The sequence below is a fragment of the Microtus oregoni genome, unplaced genomic scaffold, assembly GCF_018167655.1.
Source record: "Microtus oregoni isolate MIOR12 unplaced genomic scaffold, Mior012 000035F_ref0000213, whole genome shotgun sequence".
Taxonomy (NCBI): domain Eukaryota; kingdom Metazoa; phylum Chordata; class Mammalia; order Rodentia; family Cricetidae; genus Microtus; species Microtus oregoni.
Genome location: NW_024543094.1, coordinates 23,683,555 through 23,697,894, shown reverse-complemented (window position 1 = coordinate 23,697,894; position 14,340 = coordinate 23,683,555). Strand labels below are relative to the sequence as shown.

The 14,340-nt window shown below is 39.4% G+C and overlaps 1 protein-coding gene across 2 annotated transcripts in view; it reads right to left on the bottom strand.

The window, feature by feature from the left end:
* Stam (signal transducing adaptor molecule) overlaps positions 1–13,977 on the bottom strand; it is a 63,874-nt gene extending 49,897 nt beyond the window's left edge. Inside the window, exon 1 of one of the 2 annotated variants that reach the window (XM_041630627.1) lies at positions 13,748–13,977. In XM_041630627.1, the coding sequence (XP_041486561.1) occupies positions 13,748–13,787 (40 nt within the window). In that variant the 5' untranslated portion in view covers positions 13,788–13,977. The remainder of the gene's footprint in view (positions 1–13,747) is intronic. The other variant, XM_041630626.1, reaches the window with a different exon arrangement.
* Between the last annotated feature and the right edge of the window lie 363 nt (positions 13,978–14,340).

Sequence of the window (14,340 nt, the reverse complement as noted above, 5' to 3'; positions counted from 1 at the left end):
AAGAAACTCTAGAAATGAAAGTGAGCAAAGAAGATTTAAAAGGAATGAATGCCAGCAATAGGGACACACACCTTTAATCCCAACACTTAGCAGGCAGATGTAGATAATTTCTACATTCAAAGTCAGCCTGATCTACACAGGAGGTACCAGGCCAGTCAGATAGGTAAGACCCTGTCTCAAGAGAAAAAAAATAAAGCTTTAAGAGGAATGAATAGAACTGGGATAGGTATGCAAAATGAGAAAAGATCATTTAAAAAGAGGAATGAATAGCAGCCTTTTGAAATGGAGGCTGGTCACTAACTGCCTTCCTTACTCAAGGTTCCTAGCAATTATATCTCCTCAATGGAACAAAGAAAGAATGTTTGCTTTCTGGAGATAAACAAGGCTTTTCTGGACTAGTAAACATGAGAATATAGAGATGGCATAAAAATAAAGTAAGTATTAATTCTTGGTTCAGCATGTAAGGAGAAACGACATCATCCCTCCAACCCAACAAACAAAAAGCTGAATACATTGAAAACCTAACTCTTTTTAGATCCTTCAGCGAAGGGAATCTACCACCAAATGCTGACCCAAAAACTACACAGAGAAGCAAAAGGAAAGAATTCCAACCTAGCACAGACATCTCCATAAGAACCAATGACAAGCTGGAGGACCCAAACCTAAGTGACAGACTGGAAGAATTCAGTGAGGACAAGTTCCCAAGTTTAAACTCCAGGGGTGAAATCACAAGGATCCACCCAAAAAATAAGCTTTTACTGCAAGAATTACACTAGGTGCAAAGTGAATGTACAAAAGAAATGGTAGGAGGAAAAATGAAACAATTTTCAAAGACCCTAGAGAACTCAGTTCTTATTACAGCCTCTTCTTTGAATAATTAAGGTCTACATTTTATCAACTAACCAAATTAGTTTAACCAGAGATAAACTCACTTGAGGTAGGAAACATCCCAACTCTACCTTCCTCAAGCTTTTCGCCTGAAGGAAGAGGAGCACCCAACTACAGTTCACCCCAGTCACACTGCCTTACACGATGGGAAAACACTAGGAAGCATGTGTGAAGTTCATGGTCCAGAGGCACAGGCTCATCAATTTAATCACCATGCTGCCACGCCTCTCTGATACATTGCTCAGGTCTATGGAATGCTCACTAAAGATATAGCATGGGTTCCTATTCTCCAGTAAACAATGTTGGAATATTAGCAAAAGTTTACAAATCAAACTAAAAGACAAAAGCAATCTGAAAAACAAAGCAAGCTTCTGACTGATAGATGACAGAATACTGGAGTTAAGAATTTTGAAACTATGATTAATATGCAAGAACTGTCTACAAGAACAACAGACAGTGCAAGCAGATAAAAATTCTAAGGAAGAATAAAAACGGATATTAAACATCAAAATCATAGACAAGAGGTTAATGAAATTTCTCAGTCTGTAAAGCTGTTTGACATGTATTCATGAGAACTTGAGTTTGATCACCAGTATATACACTTTAATAATAGCATCCAGGCAGTGGTAGCGTACACCTTTAATCCCAGCACTCAGGAGACAAAGCAGGTGGCTTTCTGTAAGTTTAGGGCCAGCCTCGTCTACAGAGCTAGTTCCAGGACAGCCAGGGCTGTTAAACAGAGAAACATTGCCTAGAAAAACCAAAATAATAATAATTGTAAAAATCATAATCATATTATCAGAAGAAGAGAAAGAAGCAAGAGCAACAAAAGCAGAAGTAGCTAGGCATAGCGGAACATATTTATGTCCCAATACTGAGGAAACAGAGGTAAATGGGTCTCTAGGGCCCACTGGCCATTCACCCTAACATCAATGAACTACTTTTTGCAATAATAGAAAACACACTTTTCTCTAGCCCATGTGCAAATTCACCAATAAAGACTGCATCCAAACCATAATATACATTAAGACAAGTACTATAAATACAAACCATATAGTGTTTGCTTTCAGGCCACTAAAGAATTAATGTAGTAAGCAATAACTAAAAAATCCTTAAATGCATGGAGACAATACACTTATTTTTATAATCTGCTTATGTGTTTATGTGCACACATACGTGTATGAGAAATCAGAGGACAATTTGCAGAGTCAGTTCTATATGTATGTAGATACTTGAGATCAAACTCAAGTCATGCAAACACCATTACCACTAAGCTATCTCATCTCACTGGCCCTAGTTTGTTTTGTTTTTTTTTTCTTTCCTTTTTTTATGTCTTGTTGCTGTTGTTGTTTGTTCTTGTTTTAGGGTTTTTATTTTCAGATAGGATCTCATGTAGCCCAAGCTGCCTTGGGCTCACAATGTAGTGAGAATGACCCTGAGCTTCTGATCTGCTTTTCTCTACTTCTCAGTGCTGGGGTTACCAGTGCATCACCACACCTGGTTCATGAGGTTCTAGGAATGAAAATCCAGGGCTTTATATATGCTAGACTAGCACTTTACCAACTTAGCTACCTCTTAGCCCGATGTACTTTTTTTTTAAATTTATTCATTTATTAAAGATTTCTGTTTCTTCCCCGCCACCGCCTCCCATTTCCCTTCCCCTCCTGCGATTAAGTCCCCCTCCCTCCTCAGCCCAAAGAGCAATCAGGGTTCCATGCCCTGTGGGAAGTCCAAGGACCACCCACCTCCATCCAGGTCTAGTAAGGTGAGCATCCAAACTGTCTAGGCTCCCACAAAGCCAGTACGTGCAGTAGGATCAAAAACCTACTGCAATTGTTCTTGAGTTCTCAGTAGTCCTCATTGTCTGCTATGTTCAGCGAGTCCAGTTTTATCCCAGGCTTTTTCAGGCCTGGGTCTGAAAAAGCCCGATGTACTTTTAAACAACATGAATAAAATAGTTTAAAGACTCTGTAATGGTATGAATAAGAATGCACCCATAAGCTCATACATTTAAATGCTTAGTCATCTGGGAGTGACACTACTTGAAAGGATTAGAAGGATTAGGGGGTGTAGCCTTGGAGAAGGAATTGTCACTGGGGGTGGACTTTGAGGCTTCAAAAGCCTAGACTCCCTGCTTGTGGATCAGGACTCAGCTCTCAGCTACTTCTCCAGCACCATGCCTGCTTGCTGCCATGATGGAAATGAACTAACCCTCTGAAGTTGTAAGCAAGCCCCCAATTAAATGTTTTTTTTATAAGAGTTGCCTTGGTACGGTGTCTCACAGCAATAGAACAATGACTAAGCCTCCAAACAAATGAAATATAAAGCAAGCTGACAAAACTGGAAACAGAAAAGCAAGTTTTACAAAAATCAGTACGACTGCTGAAGATCAGCAAAATCAACATGCATCTAGGGAAGTTAACTGGAAAAAAAACAAGGTACTAGTACTAGTAATCAGAGAGAGAATTTCATGAATATTACAAAATAAATTTTACAAACTCTATGCCCACTAATTTGATCACTTGGATGAAGCAAGCCAACTTGTTTCAAGGTATATGCCTAGGTAAGAAAACAGATAATCCAAACAGGCTATCTATTAAGGAAATCAAATTAAGAAAGTTAATAATCTTTCAAACCACAAAGTATCAGGCCCAATTGAATTTATAAGCGAATTCTGCAAAACATTTAAGGAAAAATATTAAAGCAATTCTCCACAATCATTTGCAAAAGACAGAAGCAGGGAGAATGCCTCCTAACTTACCAACATTTCCAGTGTTACTATTAATACTCAAGTCAGGCAACACTGTTAACTTAAAAACTATGAATAAATCCTTTCCATAATTATAAATGCAAAAAATCCCAGCAAAATGTGAAGAAACTGAATTCAACGTTTAGAAAATGTATATGCTTTGACCGAGAGAGATCTGTACTAATTGTGTAAGGCTGATTAAACATCAAGACCTTCTGAGACAGGCTTACAAGACTTCTTTGTGTGCTCTGCTCTGCTCAATTATTAAAGACGGACACTAAAAACAAAACGCAGAGGGTTGAGGAAAGTCTCTAGTAACACACCACCAGAAAACCCTTGATGAAGGTCAAGATCAAAGAAATCGAATTATGTTTTCGGCACTTCCAATGTGTGTTCAATTTTTTTTCTCCAAGTATTAATCAGGGGCACTCGGCTAAGGATTAACAGCTGGAATAATCTTCTAACATGAAAGATTAAGGAAAACACAAACGACTTGGAAAAAGAAAACAGAACAAAGCAATTTAGGTTAAAAAGAAGATATGTACAATGGTCAAGGCTGCACAGAAGCACAAAGCAGTTAGGCTTGTCTAGGTCACAGTGATAAAGTAATGTAATATCATTATGACCTTCAATACAAGTTTAATTTTTTTAGCCTGAGACTAATCAACCCATACCAATATTCTTATCTGTAGTAGCTTGTCATAATCATGTTAACAATGAAACCCCTGCTTCCTTCTCCTCAGTGTCCTGCTAATTCAAGAAAATTCTCTATTTGACATACTACTGAGAGCTACAGGTGTTGGAAAGTTTAATAGCGTAAAATACTTTGCAGGCTTACAAAATGATCGATATCATAGCTGTCAGGAACATAGCATAGCTTACCAAGTTAGTCTCTAGCACTGGACAACTAGAATAAACACCTAGCAAGAAAGGCATTAACACACAGGTACTAGTACATACAGGACTTATGCCTCACTGCCTATACAATCAGGCTTTGGTTGTTACAACAAAATATCTCAGACTGGTTGCTCTAGCAGACCCAACAGTACATCCTTTAATAAAGACCTCACAGTAGATTTTAACACAACAGTCACACAATCACATAAAACAGGAGGCCATGGGATTTTAGAGAACAGGCTCACTTTAAAAACTATAAAAACAGCAGCTTGTTCTTATAGAAACTAGTCCAGGTTCCATACGAACGACAATGGTCTCTTCCAATGGTTTGGTACTTCCAATAACCTAACTATTTCCTACTAAGTTCCACCTTTTAAGGATCCCATCACCTCTCAACATTGCCACAGTGGGCACCAAGCTTCCAGCTCATGAACCTGAGGGGCATATTCAAGCTACAATACAATACAATGTACAGTCTTTTAATAAGTAAAATAGCAAAAGCAACTTATTAATTCCTATGTAAGAATACACAATTTTCAAAGCATTTTAATTTCACTGTTAGGCTCAGAAAGTAGTATCTCAAAGTAACGGCCTCATATGAAGCTTTTTTTCCTCTTGCCTTCCTGTTCTGTCCTGTCCTACATTCTCCCATAACCAAAGACATAAAACTAGAATTATTCTTTGCAAGGGTGTGTTACAGTAACTAAAAGCCATTCTTTCCACAATCAGCAGTAAAAACTAGGATTGCTCTAATCTTCCTCTGTCTAGGAGCTGGCCACTAAGAAAAAAAAATTAAGACCCTCATTCCAGAGGTGTCCTGCTTACACTCAGGAGAAACAACTGCTATAGCACAGAGGAGAATCATCTCAACCGTTGGGACTTGGTAGGTCTTTCTACTTAGGCCATTACCAATAGCTCATAGCCTTTCTTTTCAATAACTTTTTTACATAGCTCTGCAAACATCAAATTTAAGCATAAAATAAACAGAACATCCCAGATGTCTGAGACTTAAATTAGACAGCTCCCATGTTAAAAAAAAAAAAACTATGCTCATATCAATTTGTTATGTGTATCTCTGGATAATCTGTCTTAATTGAGTTCCTTTTTAAGACAGGGTCTTGCTACATAGTCTAAGCAACCCTTAAATTCACTGTAGAGCCCAGGCTGGCCCTGAATGCATAATTCTCCTTTCTCAGCCATCTGAATGATAAGAAGACCAATAAACACCAGCATGTCCAGTTTAATCTGTCTTGATACAAGAATATAGACCATGGTACGGTCTCAGAAACAGGATCACCTATCTCACCTACATTGATAAGTTGATTTTATAGAAGACTATAAAATTTCAGTACATATTCAAGAAAAAAAAAGGAATTTCAATCCCATTCCAGGTCATATTTGAAGTGCCTTACAACTACAATGACAAACAAAATTAACAGATACACACCTAACATGTGATAGGAAAGGTGTCACAGAAATTATAAAGACCAAAACAATTTGAAAGTGGTGATGAAGAAAGAAAAAAAATGAAAAAGGTTGGATATATTTAGAAACTAAAAAGAAATAGACCTCCTTTCTTTCTACTTAAGTGATAAAGCATAAAGTAATACAAACATGAAAGCAGAATAATGAATCCAGACTGGCTGTTATACAGACCACTTTGGAAAAAGCTGAAATAATAAGACATAGTTACACTACAATGTAACACATTAGAAATATTTGTATTGATTCAAAAAACACCGAACAAGCAAAAATATAGTCAAATATGAGTTGCTAGAATAAGAATCCTTTCCTACCAATATAAAAAGAGCTTATAAGAAAGAAAATGTGAAGAAGCTGATGCGACTGTAATAACTATGCTGGCTGTTTAGAACACAACTATAAACTACTTTTTGGTTTTGTTCTAACCAGGTCAGAACTGTTTCAAATCTACCTGCAATTATTCAAGCATCCAAAATATACTCTAGATTTTTTTTAAATAATCAGCTCTATTTTAAATGTTAAAAAAAAAAAAAACCATGCTCTCAGCCTAAGTATCAAACAAATGTTAAGAAAGCCCCACAGATAAAAGTTGAGTATCTAAAGCCCTGTAGGATGGGTCCTCACTGTTTTGCATCCCAAAAAGACTCAGTCAGCCTGAACAGCTATCTCCCAATCTAGTATTTACTTCATCTTTGGGAAGGAGAACCTGTTGTTACTTTGATTTGGTAGTACATTTTAATATTTAATTCATCTTGGACTGGTAGCCAAGCAGGCTATTTTTCAAAGAGATGCCTATATGTAATTAAAATATTTAAATCTTAAAACCTAATTAAAAATACATCTAAGTGATCAAAATGAAACCTATTTTTTAAAGTTATTAGCTAACTAAAATAGACCTATTTTTGATAAACTATAAATTATTTATCACAATTATGACCTCATATTTCCTAAATTAATGATATTTCCAAGAATATATGGCATCTTAGTTTCATTTCTATTGTTGCGATAAAACAGCATGACCCAAAAAAACTAGGGGAGGAAAAGGTTTATTTGGCTTAGATATCCCAGTTAAGTTCACACACACACACACCCCAAAAAAATTTGCAACCAGCATATATGGTGCATGTCTTTCATTCCAACGCTCAGGAGACAGAATTAGGTGGATCTCTGAGTTTGAAGCCAGCCTGGTTTCCAGAACAAGTTCCAGGACAACCAAGGTTACACAGAGAAATCTTGTCTCAAAACAAAACAAACAAAAAACCAACAATGCAATTTACAACTCTGAACTGATCACATCATTTCTGATGCTGCCTTAAGATCAACCAAATAGTGGCACAATTCTTCTCAACACTTAAAATAACTATTTCCCAAATCAGAAGAATATAACCCAGGCTGTGGTGGCCTTTAATCCAAGCCCTCAGAAGGCAGAGGCAGGCGGATCTCTACAAATTCAAGGTCAGCCTGGTCTACAAAGTGAGTTCCAGGACAGTCAGAACTATTACATAGAGAAACCCTGTCTTAAAACACACACACACACACAAACACACACACACGCGCACGCACGCACATAAGCACGCACACATCACCACCACCTCCAACAACAACAAAAGCTAAAAAACCAAAAGACCTACCAATAGCAACTCAACATGGTTTTATAAACAGCAAATGAAGTAAAAAACTATTAATTTCTAAGATAAAACCAGAGCATGGGGGGTGGGGGTGGACATCTCTGATGGAGGAAGGTCATTGGTTAAATAAAGAAACTGCCTTGGTGTAGGGTTAAGACAGCCCCTTTAGGGGGCGGGGTTTGCCTCGGGCGAATGCCTGCCAATAAATGGGCGCAAGGAGAGGCGGCTCGGCCCTTTTTTCCTCCCTACCTCCTGTACTACGCTGGAACTTCGGTTCTGTAAGTTTATCATTAAAGTGGTAAATATTCTTTGATATCTGCATTGCATTTATTTTGCGTGGATACACCTTGGCCCTGATAGGTTAAAATTTAGATAGGCGGAGTAAACAGAACAGAATGCTGGGAGGAAGAGGAAGTGAGCTCAGACGCCATGCAGCTCTCTCCAGGGCAGACACAATGCAGCCAGCCACCAGGTCAGACATGCTGAATCTTTCCTGGTAAGCTCACCTCGTGGTGCTACATAGACTATTAGAAATGGGTTAAGAGGCTGAAACTAATGGGCCAGGCAGTGTTTAAAAGAATATAATTTGTGTGTTGTTATTTCGGGTAAAGCTAGTCGGTGGCGGGAGACGCGGTGGCAGGAATGCAGCCCACCGCTGCGCTCCTATTACAACACATCTCTCTCCCTCCCTCCCATGCATGCACACCCACATGCACCAGACATATTTCTAAAGAATTCAATGCTTATTATCTCATTTTATCATTAGATTATTTCTACAGTTGTGGTGGTTTGAATGGAGATGGGCCCTCATAGGCTCATAGAGAGCGGCACTATTAGGAGATGTGGCCTTGTTGGAAGAAGTATGTCATTGGGGGTGGGCTCTGCCTGCTGATCCAAATGTAGAACTCTGGACTCCTTCTCCAGCACCATGTCTGCCTGAATGCTGCCATGCTTCCTGTCATGATGATAATGAACTAAACCTCTGAACTGTAAGCCATTTCCAATTAAATGCCTTCTTTTAAGGGTTGCTGTGATCATGGTGTCTCTTTGCAGCAACAGAACACCGACTAAGACAACAGTCATAAAAAGGAGGTAAGGATTTTCTAACAGTACTCAAAAGGATAACACATGAAAACCTAAACTGCATTTTAAATCTTCTTAACAGTTACGGAGATTTTCTAAAACGACTGTTGAAAATTTGAGAAAGCAAAGAAATAAGACAGGATAATTTCCTCTAACAACCATTCTTAGGAATGGAGAGAATTATAATCATAGAAGTCAAAATGTCACATAGGTTACTGGCCTGTGTAACAATGTAAACAACTGATGTCCAGTCATAAAAAAAACAAAGGGAAAAATGTTAATTGAAAAAAAGCTTCATTATAGTTTTGAACATACTGAATTTGAGGTATATGAAGCATATTCAACACCAATCAAGAATCAGACTATCAAGTGTTTTCACAAATAACCCTGACAGCAATCCTATGAGTGAGATATTTTCATAACTACTTACAATACTGAAAAGTAAATTCAAAGGAGCTTGATTTGGTCCAATACAAAATTCTCCCATTCACCAATAGTAATTTAGCAAACTGTCTACTATCATAACTATGACTTTACATTTCATAAGCTAAATGTGCAATATTTTCGCAAAAGCCAAGATCTCTGCACTTTACGACAGTAGTTCTCAACCCGTGGGTCACGACCTTGTTGCTAAACCTCTCTCCAAAAAATATTACATTATGATTCATTAACATGTTCACAACATATTACATTATGATCAAAACAGTAGTAAAATTATAGTGATGAAATAGTAATATGAGCAATTTTATGCCTGGGGCCACTACAACATGAGAAACTAACTGTGTTAAAAGGTCATGTTAGGAAGGTTGAGAACCACTGGTTTAGGACAAAAATTAATCTGTGACTCATGATGCTGACTGGATTAAGCGAAATGCTAAAAAAAAGTAAGCATAGCTGATTAACAATATGCAGAATATGGACTGGTCAAAAAGAGTTTGATTAAAAATGATTTTTTAAAAAATATAATTAACTCATTTATTTTTATTTAGACAAGGTCTTGTTATATACCTTCAGCTGGCCTGGAACTCACTAAGTAGATCAGGCTGTCCTCTAACCAAAAGAGATCCACCTGCGTCTGCCTCCTGAGAGCTGGAATTAAAGGAGTGGGCCACCGACTACTAAATTATCATAAAAATCAAAAGCAGCATTTAGCAGAGACAAAGGAATGATTCAAAGACATTTCTTACAGCACTAGGCTTACTGTTGCACACCTGTCACCTCAGGACTTAGGAGGCAGAGGTAGGAGCATCTCAAGTTCTAGGCAAACCTGGGATACAGTGAGACCCCCATCTCAAGATAACAAGACCAGGAACTGCAAGGTATAGGTAAGAAGAACCGCGCTTTTCTGATACTTGCAAGGCCTTGGTTAGATCTCTAGCACTGAAGGGAGGGAAGAGGTCAGCACTTTTGTATTTTAATAGTCAAGACAAATGGAGCATTATAAACCAATCAAGGAAAGAAAAGAACAACACGGAAAAATAAGCTCAGTTTTCTAATAGACTGATTTTTAAGTGGTAATGGAATACCAAACTAACAATCTAGAAAATTATCAGTAATTCATTACTAGATAAATTGTGTGTTTAGTATGTTCCAGGAATTGCCCCAAAGGTACTAGGAACAAGAATGAAAAGTTCTCATCTTTAAGAAGTTTATTCCACACAAGACTATCAATTGATGAACTTATCAAGAAAATGAACAAACAGCAGGGAGTAGAAAATGACAGATTCTTTAAGAGAAGACAATGAGGAAAGCCCCTCTCGGAACATGAATTTTGAATAGAGCCCCAAAATGATGTGATGGACATCACAACTTTAAATAACATAAGCAAAGAAAATGACCTATGAAGCTACAGAGGAAGGAATGCTTAGAATGCTCAGATCCAAGAAGCCTGACATGACAGTCAGTCCAAGGATCACAATCATCTCTCCCTCTATGTGGATAAATAGAAAATTAACAGAGATTTCTGAACAGGTGGGTGACCTTATCCAGTACTTTTCAAAGACTGACGACTTTTATAAATGAGACCTTATTGGAGGAACAAAAGAGTAACGAGAAATCCTACCCCAGAGCCCCAGCCACAGTCTCTGTCTATGGCGGCTGAGATGGTTGAGTATGGCAATACTGAGGTAACAAGATTCTGGATAGACGTTAAGTAGAACCAAAAGACCTTACTGACAGAATGGAGTGGGAAAGAATCAAGGATGACTCTGAGACATCAGAACTGACTAACAGCAAATATCAATGAATCAATCCACTGAGATGGGCTAGGATGCCAGAATGAGAAGCTAGAGGGAAACAGGTTTCTGACATGCTTGTTTTCAGACTCCTATCAAAATCCACTGGAAATAGCGAGTAAATGGATACCCAAATCTCCAATACATAGCAAGACTATTTAAACTTGTGAGTCACTGGACTACATGAAGTGTTTAAAGCTAAAAGAGTAACTTTTTTTTTGTTTTAAAATCTCACTTCACAAATTACAAAAAAACAGAGACTTTCCTATGTGCTTTTAAAACACTGACTTAGTTCTACCAACCCTATAAGCTAAGAAACATTATAATTCTTATACTCCTTATTTAAACGCAAGGAAACAAAGGTACAGAATATCTAACCAACTACCTCAAAGCCACATACTGCTGCTAAACAGCTAGCCTGAAACTTGAATTGAAGCAAATCACTCCAAATTCTACTTAACACTAAGCCTCCTAAGGCTCTAAGAGAACAAAGTGTCAATGGAGCAGAGGTTTTATACTGAGTCCAGGTTGCTTAACATTAGATATGGGGGGAAAATACACACACGCGCGCGCGCGCGCACACACACACACACACACACAAAGACTAAAAAGCTAAGCAGAAAACTAGAAAAAGTTTGGTGATCCAGAAACCTATGGATAAAGCACAGAAGAAAAATTTAAGACTTTAATTTAAAAAAAAGATGAAGAATTTGACTTTTGGAATTGGTAAATACAAGTCAGCAGGGAACTTGATGGTATAAATTATCTTTATAATTCAAACTGAATTTTTTAAACATCCATGTCTAGCAGGTTTAACACAGTTTCAACTCAACAAGCATTTATTCAAAGCTGATTATGTAGCAGCCATCAAACAAGGAGCAAAATAAAGAACACAATGGCCTAATGCTTAATTTAGGAAAGACAAAAAGGTTGAAAATTGTAGGAGTTTGGGAAAGGTGAACATCACAGTAGTTCTGAAACACAAAGTAAACACCCCAAGAGACATTAAAAGCCAACACTCTTCACTGTATAGAACGTAAGCCCACTTAAGAATTTTATCTGTTTCAAAATGTCAGTAATTTTGCTATGAGAAACTCCATGTTGCAAGACTCAGATAACTTAGGTAGAACAAGTCATATTCTAAGCTGGCTTTAAAGCACGAGACATATATGCAGAAAGACAGATTAAATAATAGAAACAAAAGCATAAAGGCAAGAAAGGGCTTGTCTTTGAAACGGGTGGCATGTGAAGCAAGAAGAGGTTTAGCATTAAGAAATCTATCCGAATCCAGTGCAAATATAGTTTCGAAAAAATGAGAAGAAACACATATTAGGCCCTGGGTTCCATTCCTAACACCATGAAAACAAACAAGCCAGGAGAATATAAATGTGACTGATTAGCAGGAAGCAAGATGCCATTACAACTAGGTCCATTACGCTAGGCATGGTGGCGCAGACCTCCCAGTCCCTGGAAGAAACCTGTCTCGAAAAACAAAAAACCAAATAAATACTAGATATGTAAGTGCTGGGAACAGAAGCACCAAGTATGTTTCATTATAAGCATTTGTCCCGGACACTGATGTAGTACGTTGTAAGCAGGCCAACGAGCAGCCATGCGATGGTCTTCATAGTTCAGTGTCTTAAGTCAGTGAACACTGTGTTCTGTAAGAACGGGTGCTAAGCACTTAGCAAACACAATTTTCCAATTCATTACTTATTTAGCATTATTGATGATTTCTAACGTTCCATCCACTTCTCAGATTCGGGACATTCATTTAAATCACTATGGACCAAGCAGGAAGTGGCAGTAATATGATTTCCAGTGAGATGCTATAAAGAGTTCAAAGTGCAAAATTTAAAATTCACCTCTCAAAAAACATAATTCATAAAGCAACTCTCACACACAAGTTATCCTTACATTCTTTTACTATAGTGATGGCTAAACTAGTCTTGTGGGACTGACGATGGTGTTGGATTTGTCTTCTACACTGTTGCCAGTGTAGCTCTACGTGAATTCAAGTCACCCCAAAATTCTCTTTCAAGAAATTCAAATTCCATTATGACCTTCAGGCCAGAAAGAGGCAGTCTGCTAAACTGATATGATAAATACCTAATACCAATAATTCAGAAAACAAAAAAATTCAACATTTCGGACCCTTCCTAGATGCAAAATCGTCTTCCACATTTCCCCACGGCAGAGGCCCAGTCTGAGGAAGGCATCCCAAAGGCGTTTCAGTTGTTGCCAAGTGGTCCATCTTTGTCTCAATATTTCAATCTACCCATATCCAGGCCTCTCTCCTCCAGGGACCGTTATAAGAGCGATTAAAAGAATAATAAAAATAAATAAATAAATAAATAACCCTAAGTAACCTGACCTGAAGCATTTTGCCAGTTCCCGGAGCTTTCCATTGGGACAGGCAAATACTTTGGCGATAGGGCTTCTAAGCAATCTGCTCAAGCAAAGATACGCCCCAGCCCTTCGCTCTTCTCCAGAAGCCGAGTCCCAGCGGCAGATGGCTTCATCGGCTGCTCCTCCCGACGCAATCCTCTACCCCAAATCCCTTAAACAATTCCTTCGAAGCCCCCCGAGTCCCGTGCCGAGGCCCACTAGGGAGGTTCTCTGCCCCATTTCTTTCCAAGAGGATGAGCCAAGTCCTCAACCCTCTCCAGGCTCCGGAGAGAAGAACGTGGGCTCCTCGGCCTTGCAGCCCTTGAGGAACGCGGGGGGTGGGCGGCGTGGGCTCGCAGCCTGGCGGGGAACGGACGGACGACGGGGAAAACACTTACCAACATCCTGGTCGAAGGGATTGGTGGCAAAGAGAGGCATGTCCGCTGCGTGCCGAGGTGTCCCCAGGGACTGCCCCTCGACACCGCGGCCGTCAGCGCACGACGGAGAAAAGAGGCCGCTCAGGTACAAACACAGCCACGGGGACGGGCGGTCCAGGGTCCTCCTCGGCCCCTCCTCTCTCCCACCCCAGCAACAGAGGCGGCGGCGGCAACGGCGGAGAAGCCGCGCAGGCCCCCGCGCGGGGCGTGTCGGGAATCCAGGCGACCTGAGCGCTGCCTGCTCCAGCTGGGACAAGAACCCTGCCTTTTCCCCGAGACCCACGCGAGGAGCCTTTTCTATTGCTTCCTCTGCTGACCTCCCACAGGTTCGTGGGATTAGCGGCTATCTTGTGGGCTTTTCCATTGCTCGGGTGTCTCGGGAGGACGAGGTCCTTCAGGCGCGCCGAGGCCGACTAAGCACCTCTGGAGTGTATCAGAGACTAAGAAAAGAGGGTTCGCTTTGGGTCTAGCGCAGCACTTAGTTTAACTCCGTGAGTTCATTTTGGTGGGTTGTTGTCGAATAGTAATCCCTCTGTAAGGTCAGACGGTCCTTC